This window comes from Pan paniscus, chromosome 7 (genome assembly GCF_029289425.2).
Source record: "Pan paniscus chromosome 7, NHGRI_mPanPan1-v2.0_pri, whole genome shotgun sequence".
NCBI classification, from domain to species: Eukaryota; Metazoa; Chordata; class Mammalia; order Primates; family Hominidae; genus Pan; species Pan paniscus.
The window spans coordinates 24,434,736-24,448,979 of NC_073256.2; the positions used below are offsets into that span (position 1 = coordinate 24,434,736).

Sequence of the window (14,244 nt, forward strand, 5' to 3'; positions counted from 1 at the left end):
TTTTAAAAATAAAAAATAAAAGAGATATTTTAAAGACAGAACTGGGCTTGCTAATGGGTTGTAATTATGAAATGAGAGAATCAAAGGTAAGCTCAGAGTTTGTGTTCGTTTTTGTTTTTTAACCTAAACAACTAGGTACATGAGCCCATCATTGAGAGAACAAGACTAAGGGGAGTGTGAGCATTAACAGAGAAAGTGGTATGAATCAAAAATTCATTTTGGATTTCTTGAGTTGCTTATTAGACATTCAAAATAGATGTCAAGTAAATAGTTGAATTTTTTTATTCTGAAGCTTATAGGGAACATCCAGGCCAGAGCTAATACTTCATTTACACAGAGAGAGACAGCAACCTTGTGCCAATATGCTTCTCATAGCTATGAAGAGAATCTATCTATAGACTTGATCAACTCAAGTGCAGAAAGAGAAAAAAAAAATTGCCTCCTAACAACTGATGGAGTGATTTGACTCATTTCGTTTGACCTTATGTCTATCATTTATTTTTGCCTTATTTTCTATCTTTTTCTCTTATTTTGCTAGTTGAACAAAGTTATTATCCATTTTTTACCTCTACTGGAAACTAGTCTATACTAAGATTCTCCTTTCAATTAACAACGTATTGAACTAAAGGTTTCACTCGCTCCATATAAGTTAAGCACACCTGCAACTCCAGTGCCACTTGGGTCAGGAGACCTAGCCAGAAATTGATTTGGAAATAGTAGAGAAGCCCCTTGGGACAATCTCATAACATTTACATAGTGAAAGTAGAAACACAAAACAATGCCCAACAATGAAAGGGTGATTACATAAATATATTATGAAATATCCATAATATGAAATATTATGCAGAAAGTAAAAATTACTCTTTTGGAGTATTTGAAAATAGTATAGGAAAATATTTACAATAAAGTAATACTTATTAAATAAATAAAGCTATAGGTGAATCACAAGAATAAGAGAGAGAGAAATTTAAGGGAAAGTAAATAAACTAAAATAGTAATGATCGTTTAAGTGATCAAGTAATTTCTTATATCTATTATCATGATAATCTTATTTTTTCCAATTTTACATGAAATAATATTTAGGAATCAATAAAAATAAAATATACATATAGGATATAGGCATATATGTGTTTGTCTACTCTTATACAGAGAAAAACTTGTGAGTGATTTAGCAAAAGTATATTCAATGGAAAGCTGAGGGAAAATGTCAGCCACGTGTGGGGTAAGAAGTGAATGAAAGATAAAATGGAAATGAAGCATAGAGACTATGATTTTCCTGAGGGGGAAAGGGAAAAACTAGGACATTCATTAAAAAAACAAACTAAATACAGGAAAGACAATTTTGTGTTTTGTTTTTAACATGGGAGGAACTTGAGGATATTGAAAGACTTAAAATAAGGAAAACAATGGATTTAGAAAGCTGGAAGCAGCCGGGCACATAGCTCACAGCTGTAATCCCAGCACTTTGGGAGGCAGAGGCAGGCAGATCACTTGAGGCCAAGAGTTCAAGACCAGCCTGGCCGACATGGTGAAACTTCATCTCTACCAAAACTACAAAAATTAGCTGGGTGTGGTGGCACACACCTGTAATCCCAGCTACGTGGGAGGCTGAGGCAGGAGATTCACTTGAACCTGGAGGTGGAGGTTGCAGTGAGCTGAGATCACGCCTCTGCCCTCCAGCCTGGGCAACAGAGTGAGACTCTGTCTCAAATAAATAAATAAATAAGAAAAAGAAAACCGGCATCAACAAGAAGAAAAATAGATAATTAATGCATCAAAGTCCCCAAAGCTGTCAGTACTGCTGAAGGCAGGGAAGGAAATTAAACAAGGAATACTTGATTATAAATTGTTTATTGAAAATCTGGTGCCTTCCTGGAGAGTTATGTGCAATAAAATGCTATAATTTCTAGGTCAAATTTAATTATCTAATGGTAAATTGCCTTCTTCCTTCTTCTACTGTGACAGCTTATATTTGATAGGTTGATAGCTATCTGATTTTCTTCTTGGTGTTCTTTTAAGGAAAGTCATTGGTCAGAGCACTTTATCTTTCTTCGCTGAAGCCCTCTGCAATCTAAGCCATCTTTCAATGCTCATCTGGTACCTACTGGTCCACCCCCAGCATGCAATGAACCTTCGTCTGACCCTTCTTTGATATCCCTGATTGCTAGCCCATGGATTGCACAATGTTCTTGGGCTTCCTGGACAGGATTCCAAGCCTGCCTCCTGGCTCCAAATCTCTTAGGTTGGTGCAAACGTAATTGGGATTTTGGCCATTGAAAGAAATGGCAAAAACCGCAATTACGTTTGCACCAACCTACGTCAGGCTGACAAACAAATGTTCATAGAAAATATCAAGCAGTGAAAATTATGCCCTTAGTGTTCCATAAAGGATTTCAGTTATTTGTTCTCATAAATTGTATTGCTTTGCAGTGTAAACTGTACTTCCAAAGCTTTTCCTCGTGATCAAGAAAGAAATAATTCTCAGAGAGGTGAGAAAAATTAGTAAATTCTGGATCCTTGATCAGAGATGCTAATGATCCTAGGCCATTCTGGCTTCAGTAAATGGAACATTCAGCAATAACCAGCACAATGACCCTAAGATCCCCCTTTGAGTTTCTAGGGTGCTGGCAGAGGCTTGTGTCCAGGCACCGCTGCCCCAGCAACTCAGGAGGAAGGACCTGAATGGAGGTTTAGGTAAAAACATCCCCAGAGCTTTCATGCCCCTCACTGGCCCTTCTTAGGCTAAGACTTGGGAAGTTTGCCTCTCCCAAGACCTCCCCATCCCTGACTCAAGATTTCATTTTCAAAGTCTCTAAAGTCAGGTAGGACCTGCTGAAATAATGTAACCACGTGTTCCATTCACTAACACTCTGAAGTATTATAGAAGTAGCACCAAGAAGAAGCCATGGCAGAAAGAGAACTTCCGTCTTGGTACTGAGAAAAGTTACTTCACCTGTAGTGAGACCATCTAGAAAGGAATGAAGGTCAAGTAAGACCAGGAATGTGCATGTACTTTGCAGTTTCTGAAGTTGATATTCTGCCAGACGTGGTGGCTCACCCCTGTAATCCCAGCACTTCGGGAGGCTGAGGCGGGTGGATCACTTGAGGCCAGGAGTTCGAGACCAGCCTGGCCAACATGGCAAGACCCTATTGCTACTAAAGATATAAAACTTAGCCAGGCATGGAGACGTGTGCCTGTAATCCCAGCTACTCGGGAGGCTGAGGCAGGAGAATCACTTGAAACCGGGAGGCAGAGGTTGCAGTGAGCCAAGATCGCACCACTGCACTCCAGCATGAGCAACAGTGTGAGACCCTGCCTCTAAATAAAAAATAAATAAATAAATAAAGTTTACTCATACCCTCTTTAAGCATTCCCTACGGCACCCAAAGTATTCTGGTGTTTATGTTCATTTCCTTAGTGCCTAAGAAGTAATTTGTGCCTCTTTGCCAGAAATATGCTAGTGTTGCATTGCCATTTCTTTGTATATATTATTTTCTTTCCGAAGTGTATTATAGGTTCCCTAAGGCCCACTCTTCTTTCTTTAATTTCTCTAAAATTACACATAACTGATGTGCAAACAATTTGTGTTAACTTAGATTTCAGTATAAAAATTAGATTATCTCATTCGATCGATTGGACAGAAAGATAATCAAATAAAAGTTTTTCTGTATCTCACTAGTCTGTTTATAATTTCATATTTAATTCCATAGCTTAAGCATGCTAACACACGGTGCCAAAATAGTAATAAATAGGCATGCTGTTGTATTACGTGCTTCTTCCTATTATCAGAAAAATAAAATGAATGCTTTTCCTCTATAACTGCTTCCTTAACTTTTACAGTTCCTCCAGAATGCATAAGACAATGCTGATATTTCAAGTCTCTCTCCTGCCTTTGCCATGGCTGTGCTTTCTACTACCTTTGCAGACATTCTGTTGACCTTTGATAAATGTACTTTAAATGACTGATAGTCGTGATGATTGCATGCTTTCTCCTGATATAAAATCTCCTTGAAACACAGAAATCTTCTTGCTCCTGAAAGGTTCAATAATCACTCAACAACTCACCTCTTCAGAGGACTGAATGTACACAGAAGTCCTCTTCATCTCAGCTACTGATTCCCTCTAACCTGCTTTACCTATTCAAACATGAGGGTCTTGTCTTTTGTCTTTGGAGTCCTTTCCTTGATGTTCACAGTTCCTCCAGGTAAGACAGAAACTTTTTTATTCCAAAGTTCTAAAAATATAAGTAAAAGAAAATGTAAGGTCTTTCAAGAGTCTGAAAATAAATTAGGCACGGGCAGATTTTACTGTACCATGAAGGCTGCTCAGAGGATTGAAGAGTTGATACTAAAGAAATAAATAAGGTGGTTCACTGCAGTGATTTAACCTATGATAAACTCACTTGAGGCCGGGCACAGTGGCTCATGTCTATAATCCCAGCATTTGGGGAGTTTGAGGTGGGTGAGCTCAGGAGTTCTAGACCAGCCCGGTGGGGGCAACAGGGTGAAACCCCATCTCTACAAAAAAAAAAAAATACAAAAACTTAGTCAGGTATAGTGGCGCATGCCTGTGGTTCTGGCTACTCAGGAAACGTAGGCAGGAGGATCGCTTGAGCCTGAGATGTCAAGGCTGCATTCAGCTTAGGTCATGCCACTGCACACCAGCCTGGGCAACAGAGTGAGACCCTGTTTCAAAAAATAATAATAATAGAAAATAAACTTACTTGAGAGTTGTGTTTGATCAAAAGATGGTGAGAGGATGCACACAGAACACAGGAAATTTAAAGAATTGGAAAAATGAAAAGCGAATGATGACTAGAAGAAGGGCTAGAGGTGACGAGGTGGATACTCCACCATAACGCTTGGTTCACAGGATAAATTCACCACTGATCCAGGCAAGGAGCTAGCTTCTGTGTTCCTTTAAAGTTGAAGAAAACTCATATGATATCATTTAATGTATATGGAAATTACTTTTTGTATGGTGAGAGTTAAGATTCCACCTTAATTTTTAACCACATAACTAGCCAATTATATATAAGCATATTTATTAAATAATCAATATGACTTTCCCTAATTAATTTTAAAATTCATCAATACCCCATAATAAAAACATATTAAACTGTGGTTTATACCCGAGATTTAGATTACTGGTTGACTTATTGATCATTTCTGAAGCACATTTTAATACTTCACGATTCAAGATTCCCTCATTTATATAATACTGCATGATTCAAGATTCCCTTATTTATATAATGATAAATAATTATGCCTTTCCTCCATGAATGTTAGTGGGTTTTTTTATATTTTTATTGATACACAATTTACCTAACATTCATTGCCTTAAAGTGTTCTATTCAGTGGTTATCAGTGTATTCTTAAAATTGTGCACCCCTCACCATTATCTAATTCCAGAATATGTTTATAAGCGCAAGAACAAATCTCTCCTCCTCCCAGTCCCTAGCAACCACTGATCTCATTTTTGTCTCTATGTATATTCCTATTCTGGACATTTACTATGAACAGAATAATAAATATGTGATCCTTCATGTCTGCCTTCTTTCATTTAGCATAATGTTTTCAAGATTAATCCATGTTGTGGCATATATTCGTACTTCATTCCTTCATTCATTGGTCATCAGTATATCCCACTTTAAGAATCCACTGATACTTACTAAATGGAACACTCTAAAGGAATGAATTTTATAGTAAATTCTATCTCAATAAAAATATAAAACACCAACATTCATGGAGGAAAAGTATCATTCTGTATAATTATATAAATGATGGAATCTTGAAATACATTTTAAAATATGCTCTGAGGTAATATGCGCCTCAGAAAAGATAAATAAGTCAATTGATAATCTAAATCTCAGGTATAAACCACAGTTTAATATGTATTTATTATAAAGTATTGGTGGATTTTAAAATTAATTTGGGAAAGTTAGATTGATTATCGGTGTTGGTAAAAAAAAAATTTCATCGTATGGATTATTTAGCATATGGTTGCTTATAACAGACTCTAATGATCCATTGTGTTTCTTTTATATCAGTTGTAATGTCTCCTGTTTTATTTCTGATTTTATTTATTTGGCATTCTCTCTTTTGTTCTTGGTTAGTCTAGCTAGCAGTTTATAAAGTCTGTTTATCTCTTCCAAAAGTCAATTTTTTGTTTCATTAATTCTTTGCATTTTTTAAATCTCAAATTCACTTAGTTCTGCTCTGATTTTTATTATTTCTTTCCTTCTCCTAAGTTTGGATTTCATTTTATCTTGTTTTTCTTGTTCCTTGAGGTGCATAGTAGCTTGTTCATAATCTTACTATGTTCTTGCAGTAGGCATTTATTGCTATAAAATTCTCTATTAGCACTGTCTTTGTTGTATTCCATAGGTTTTGATATGTTGTGTTTCCATTTGCATTTATTTCAAGAACATTTGTTATTTTCTTCTTAATTTTCTCATTGACTCAATGGTTGTTCAGAAGCATGTTGTTTAATTTCCGTGTTATCTGTATAGTTTCCAAAGTTCCTCCTAGTATTCATTTCTAGTTCTATTCTATTTTTGTCTAGAATATACTTGATATAATGTTGATTTTTCAAAATTTGTTGAAACTTGTTTTGTGTCTTAACATGTGGTCTAGCCTGGAGAATGTTCTATGTGATGAGGAGAAGAATGTGTACTCCACTGCTATTGCATGAAATATTCTGTAAATGTCTGTTAAGTCTATTTGGTCTGTGGTACAGATTAAATTCAATGATTATTTGTTAGCTTTCTACCTAGATGATCTGTTCAATGCTGAAAGTGGGGTATTGAAGCCCTCAGTTATCATGATGTTGAGGTGTATCTCTCTCTTTAGCTCTAATGACATATTTAATATATCTAAGTATTCCACTAGTGGGTACATATATATACATATTTGGAATTTTTTGTATCCTCTTGTTGAATTGGCCCTTTTATCATTATATGATGGCCTTCTTTGTCCCTTTTTATGTTTTTTCACTTAAAGTCAATTTTGTCCAATATAAATATAGATGTATTAGGCCATTCTTGCATTGCTATAGGGTTATCATAAGAAAGTACCACAGAATGGGTGCCTTAAATAACAAAAGTTCATTTTCTCACAGTTCTGGAAGTTATAAATCTGAGATCAAGATGTCAGCACATTTGGTTTCTCCTGAGGCCTGTCTTGGCTTGCAGCTGCTTGCCTTCTTGCCATGTCCTCTTATGGCATTTTTTCTGCGCACATGCATTCCTGGTGTCTCTTCCTCTTCTAATAAGGACATCAGCCATATTGCACGAGGGCCATACGCTGAGAGTCTCATTTTAGCTTTATCACTCCTTAAAAAAAAAAAAAAAAAACTTATCTTCAAATATGATTACATTCTGAGATACTGAAGATTGGGTCTTCAACATACAAATTTTGGAGGAACAATTGTTAGCCCATAATGATGAATTCATCAATAGACTGATATGATCAAGGAAAGAATCAGTGAGCTTAAAGAAGTTTAAATAGCAACTTCCAAAACTTAAAAGCAAAGAAAAAAGAATTAAAAAGAACAGAATATTTAATAAGCGTAGGCCAATTACAAAAGGAACAATATATGTGTAATGAAGTATCAGGAGGAGGAGAAAGAAAGGAATAGAAGAAATATTTGAAGAAATTCTGATTGAAATTTTCCCAGAATTGAAAATAAACAAAATGTACATATCTAGGAAGCTGAGAGAATACCATGCAAGATAAATACAAAAAATTTAAACATAGGCATATTATATTGAAACTGCCAAAAATCAAAGACAAAAAAAAATCTTAAAAGAAGCCAGGAGGGGAAAAAATCTTTTTCTATGGACAACCAAGGATAAGATTACATCAGACTTCTCTAAAACCACATAAGCAAAAAGAGAGGAAAGTGAAATATTTAAAATGTTAAAAAAGAGAAAAAAAACACTATCTTAAAACTCTCTACTTAGCAATATTATCTTTTTTTTTTTAGACAGAGTCTCACTTTGTCACCCAGGCTGGAGTGCAGTGACAGTGACCTTGGCTCACTGCAGCCTCTGCCTCCTGGGTCCAAGCAATCTCGTGCCTCAGCCAGCCACCACCACGCCTGGCTAATTTTGTATTTTTAGTAGAGACTGGGTTTCGCTAGGTTGGCCAGGCTGGTCTCGAACTCCTGACCTCAGGTGATCCGCCCGCCTTGGCCTCCCAAAGTGCCAGGATTAAAGGTGCAGGCCATCGCACCCAACCTACCCTTTAAATTAAGGTAAAAATCCATAATTTCCTTAGGTAAACAAAAATAGAGTTTGTCACCAGTAGTCCTACCTTACAATAAAAGTAAAAAGAAATTCTTCACTCATACTCAATGGTGAAAAACTACAAGCTTTTCTTCTAAGATCAGGAACAAGGCAAAAGTTCCCCTTCTTGCCACATTTATTTAACATGATACGAAAAGTTCTAGCAAGAACAATTAGGCAAGAAAAGGAAATAAATGGCATCCAAACTGTTGAGGGGTGGGAATGAGTAAAATTATCTATTTCCAAATGACATTTTTTTTGTAAAAAACCCTAAACTTCACTCCCCCAAAATTATTACAACTAATAACAAATTCAGTAAAGTTTCAGGATAGAAAATCAACATACAAATATCAGTTGTGTTTCTATAGCACTAACAACAAGCAACTGGAAAGCAAGTAAAGAAAATCCCATTCATAATAGCAAGAAAAAGATAAAATACTTAAGAATAAACTTAACCAAAAAGATGAAAGACTGGTACATTAAAAATTGCAGACATTCATGAAAGAAATTAAAGAAGACACAAATCAGTGGAAAGATATCCTATGTTCATGAATTGGAAGACATAATAATATCAAAATATCCATACTATTCAAAGCAATTTATAGATTATATACAATCCCTATCAAAATCCTAATGGCACTCTTGACAGAAATAGGAACAAGAATCTTAAAATTCATATAAAACCACAAAGGACCCAGAAGAGTCAAAACAATGAGCAAGAAAAACAAAGCTAGGGGCATCACATTTTCTAATTTCAAAACGTATTATAAAGATAGAGTAATCAAAACTGTGTGCTACTGGCATAAAGACAGACATATAGGCCACTGGAAGAGAATAGAGTGCCCAGAAATCAACCGACACTTATACAGTCAACTGGCCTTCAACAAACATGCGAAGAATATATAATGGGGAAAAGACGGTTTCTTCAATACATGGTACTGAGAAAACTGAATATTCACATGCAAAAGAATAAAATTGGGCCTGTATCTTATACTACACACAAAAAGCAACTCAAAATGAACTACACATTTAAACATAATTACCTGAGACTGTAAAACTTGTAGAGGAAAACATAAGGAGAAACTTTCATGATGTTGGTCATGGCAATTATTTTAACTTATAAATTGTAACAAAAGGATTTGGGAAGGACTGGTAGGTTTAAAGGGAATATTTATGGGAGATTATGGGTTATAGGCTCCTGTGCATATCTCAGTAACTTCCTCAGTAAAGGAGACATGGCCTTGAGGCCGAATACGCTGGGAAGCTGGAACTAAGACTCAACTCCTTCTGACCCCTTCTCTCAATTAAGGATTCTTTTTTCTCATTTCACCAAGAACAGAGAAGCAACCAAAGATAGCTTTTCCACTTTCCCACCACCATATCTCTTCACATAGTTTTATCGTTATCCATAATCTACCTTCTCTTCACTCTCTCATTCAAGGCCAACCCCTCCACTTACACTAGATTCCATCCCCAATGACTTTTTCAAGAATTTAACTCCAGAAGTTAAACATTATTTCCTGCATTATGAATCTCTACACCACCCCCAAGCAGGATAATTCATTTTAGGTAGAAATATGTGGTAATAGTTCTCATTGAAAATTCTATACATTTCCAGCTACTGCCTCATTTACTACTCTCTTTACAGAAGAAAGCATCGTTTGTCTTGATTCAGCATCTCCACTTTTTCTCTTGCATTCTTTTGCTGTTGTTTTGTTTTTCTGGGAAAGTTCTTTAATGTTTTTAATTTATTATAAAACATTTCAGACTTTAAAAATAAAAAGTAAGTATATTGTGTCATATAATTTGTCTTCTCCTCTTAAAGCCGGAAGCTTCATTTCTAATGATGAATGTCCTTCAGAATATTATCATTGCAGACTGAAGTGCAATGCTGATGAACATGCAATTAGACACTGTGCTGACTTCAGCATCTGCTGCAAACTGAAGATCATTGAAATTGACGGACAAAAGAAGTGGTGAAAATGCTAACTCCATCTTCTTCAGACTCCAGGAGCAAACACATGTCTTAAACTCTCTTATCTATGAATAATTAACATGATGGATGAAAATTATTATAATTGCATGTTTAGATGGTCAGGTGAAAATGAATATAAATTTTTTAAATGCTTACACTCTATTTTCATTTGTGCATTTTAACATTTACTCCCTTAATTTACATCCACAGCCACATTGTTGTTTCACCCATAGTACTATATCTGATGTGGGGAGTAAGAGCCAACCCCTTTTGCCCCCTGGCTCTGAGGAACACCATCGCAGTTGGGTAAGGCACCCACGGCGATGCCGTGAGTAACAGCCAGCCCTTCTTGCGCCCCTGGCTCTTAGGACCCCCATCGCACGGGGGTGAGGCGCCCTCCGCGATGCGGGGAGTAAGAGCCAGCCCCTCTTGCCCCCCTGGCTCTTAGGACCCCCATCGCACGGGGGTGAGGCGCCCACCGCGATGCGGGGAGTAAGAGCCAGTCCCTCTTGCCCCCCTGGTTTTTAGGATCCCCGGTGGCCTCACAGCCTGTTTATCATATTGTGAGTAATATCATCTCCGCTCTGGAGATTATGAACTGTTTCACAAACCGGTGTACACCCTGGGTATACAGAGATTGTACAGCCGTCTGTATTGGGAGTCATATCATCCTCTTCCTCCCTGAATATTAAGAACAGTATCACAGGGGTGTTTCTACTCCCTGGGATATCGGGTGTCATATCCTCCTCTCCCATGTTGCAATTAGAAACAATATCATTGGGGGTGTGTCCACCTTCTGTGATATTGAAAGTAATATCATACTCTTCCCTCCAGGATCATGGGAACAACATCCTTGGTGGTGTCCATGTTCTGCCACATATGTAGTCCTATCACCCACTCCGCCTTGGAATGTTATTAAGGACCATCTCACACAGGGGTGTACACTTCCTGCGATGTTGGGAGTAATAGCATTGTCTTCTTCCGTGAATATTAGGAGCAAAATCACCAGGTGGATGCACACCCAGTGCTATATTGGGAGAAACATCATACTCCACCCCCTGGAGATTATATTCTGATCAATATCACCGGCTCTGTGTACACCTACTGCGATATTGAACGTAATATCATGCTCTCTCCCTCCCTGGACATTAGGAGCAATATCACAGGTGGGTGTACACCCACTGAGGTATTAGGGCATAATATTAGTATGAATTATACCTCATTTATTATTAACATCAATATGAATGACGGATATTAATATTAATATTAAGAAATAATTGCTAATAAATAGTTTTCAGACTATTAATATTAATATGAATTATTAGAAGTTAATATTACTGTTTTCTAATGAATAAGATCAATATCAGTTATTAATATCCGGCATCATTAATCATTAATATTAATCATGTATTGTTATGGTTAGTATAACTATTTAACATTAATTATCATTATTATCGGTATTGATTTTAAAAATTATATTATGGGTTATTAGTATTGATAATTATTAATAATTGAGATTATTAATTGCGGTAAGTCGCATTGCGCCATTCCACCCCTCCCTCGGCAGCTCGTTTACGACCCAAAAAAGCTACACAAATGCCCCTGAGAGAGCAGCGGTAGACTGGGATAGATGAGGATGGGCACGTGGTGGAGAGGCGTGTTTTTGGGTACCAGCCCTTCACCTGCGTCGACCTTCTCAACTGGAAAAACAATACACTGCCCTATACCGAAAAGCCACAAGCCCTAATAGATTTGCTCCAAACTGTTATCCAGACCCACAACCACACCTGGGCTGATTGGCACCAGTTGCGCATGTTCCTCTTTAACAGCGAAGAAAGGCGGAGAGTCCTCCAAGCAGCAACTAAGTGGCTAGAGGAACATGCACCAGCTGATTATCAAAACCCCCAAGAGTATGGAAGGACCCAGTTGCCAGGAACGGACCCCCACTTGGACCCACATGAAAGAGAGGATATGCAAAGGCTAAACCGAGACAGGGAAACTCTCTTGGAAGGATTAATGAGGGGAGCTCAGAAGGCCACAAACGTTAACAAGGTCTCTGAGGTCATTCAGGGAAAAGAAGAAAGTCCAGCACAATCCTATGAGAGAGAATTGTGGGAAGCCTATCGTATGTATACTCCCTTTGATCCCGATAGCCCTGAAAATCAGCGCATGATTCCCATGGCTTTAGTCCATCAAAGCGCAGAAGACATGAGAAGAAAACTGCAGAAGCAGGCTGGGCTTGCAGGGATGAATCCATCCCAATTACTAGAAATAGCTAGCCAGGTGTTTGTAAACAGGGATGCAGTAAGCTGTAAGGAAAACGGCAAAGAGAACGGAGGTCAAGCCCGGCGACACGCCGACCTGTGTGTCAGATGCAGCAATCAGAGGGCTCCCCTCCCAAAGAGGCAAGGGAAGGGGGCCCCTGGGAAAGAAACTCACCTTGGCTGTAAGAGTTTGCAGCGTAACCAGTGTGCTTATTGTAAAGAAATAGGACAGTAGAAGAACAAATACCCTCAGCTCAAAAGAAAACAAGGTGACTCAGAGCAGGAGACCCCAGACAAGGAGGAAGGGGCCCTGCTGAACCTGGCAGAAGGCTTCTTGGACTGAGGGAGACCGGGCTCAAGCCTCCCAAAGAGCCTCTGGTCAGAATGACGGTCGGGGGTGGAGACATTCACTTTCTTGTAGATAGCGGTGCCGAACATTCGCTAGTAACCGCCCCGGTCGCCCCCTTATCCAAAAAGACTATTGACATCATCGGAGCCACGGGGGTTTCAGCAAAGCAAGCTTTCTGCTTGCGTTGGACTTGTAGTGTAGGAGGACATAAAGTCATTCATCAGTTTTGGTACATGCCTGACTGTCCCTTGACCTTTTCAGGAAGGGACTTGCTCAGCAAGCTGAAAGCCACTATCTCTTTGACAGAGCACGGCTCTTCGCTGCTAAAGTTACCCTGAACGGGAGTCATTATGACCCTTATTGTCCCCGAGATGAGGAATGGAGACTTTTCTTAACTGAGCCAGGCCAAGAGAGAAGAACAGCTCTGGCTAGCCAGTGGCCAAGAGTACGGGGAGAAGACAACCCTCCAGGATTGGCCAGTTAAGAATGGGGCCCTGCCAGTGAGGCAAAAACAGGAGCCGGTCCCCAGAGAAGCCCTTCAAGGTATCCAGGTCGGTCTCAAGCACGTAAGAACTTTTGGAATGATTGTTCCTTGTCTGTCTCCATGGAACACTCCCCTCCTGCCTGTTCCCAAGCCACGGACCAAGGACTACTGGCCGGTACAGGATTTGCGCTTGCTTCATCAAGCTACACTGACTTTACTTCCAACAGTACCTAACCCGTCCACATTGTTGTGGTTGCCGCCAGCTGAGGACAGCTGGTTCACCTGCTTGGACCTGAAAGACGCTTTCTTTCCTATCAGATTAGCCCCTGAGAGACAGAAGCTGTTTGCCTTTCAGCGGGCAGATCCGGAGTCAGGTGTCACTACTCAGTACACTTGGACCGGGCTTCCCCAAGGGTTCAAGAACTCCCCCAACATCTTCGGGGAGGCGTGGGATCGAGGCCTCCAGAAGTTTTCCAGCAGAGACCTAGGCTGCGTGCTGCTCCAGTAGGTTGATGACCTTCTGCTGGGACACCACACGGCAGTCGGGTGTGCCAAGGGAACAGATGCCCTACACCGGCACCTGGAGGACTGTGGGTAGAAGGTGTCCAAGAAGAAAGCTCAGATCTGCTGACAGCAGGTACGTTACTTGGGATTGACTATCCGCCAGGGGTCAGAACTCAGCCCGGGATCAGCCGGGATCAGAAAGAAAGCAGGTCATTTGCCATCTAGCGGAGCCTAAGATCTGAAGGCAGGTGAGAGAATTCTTAGGAGCTGTGGGGTTTTGTAGACTGTGGATCCCAAACTTTGCAGTATTAGCCAAGCCTTTGTATGCAGTCACAAAGGGGGTGGGGACAGGGAACCTTTGGAATGCGGATCCCAACAAC

General features: G+C 39.1%; 1 protein-coding gene across 1 annotated transcript; it reads left to right on the forward strand.

Moving 5' to 3' along the window:
- Nucleotides 1-3,776: 3,776 nt before the first annotated feature.
- Nucleotides 3,777-10,393, forward strand: LOC129395842 (beta-defensin 131A-like). Its single transcript, XM_055107262.2, has 2 exons — nucleotides 3,777-4,205; nucleotides 10,114-10,393. Exons 1-2 carry the CDS (start codon nucleotides 4,148-4,150, stop codon nucleotides 10,266-10,268), a joined length of 213 nt encoding a protein of 70 aa, XP_054963237.1. The 5' UTR covers nucleotides 3,777-4,147; the 3' UTR covers nucleotides 10,269-10,393.
- Nucleotides 10,394-14,244: the final 3,851 nt, after the last annotated feature.

Excerpts from the sequence above, each read along its gene's own strand:
- LOC129395842 (XM_055107262.2), top strand. The coding sequence starts at position 4,148 with ATGAGGGTCTTGTCTTTTGTCTTTGGAGTCCTTTCCTTGATGTTCACA. Across the intron at positions 4,206-10,113 it reads GATGTTCACAGTTCCTCCAG|CCGGAAGCTTCATTTCTAAT; the intron begins GTAAGACAGAAA and ends CTCCTCTTAAAG.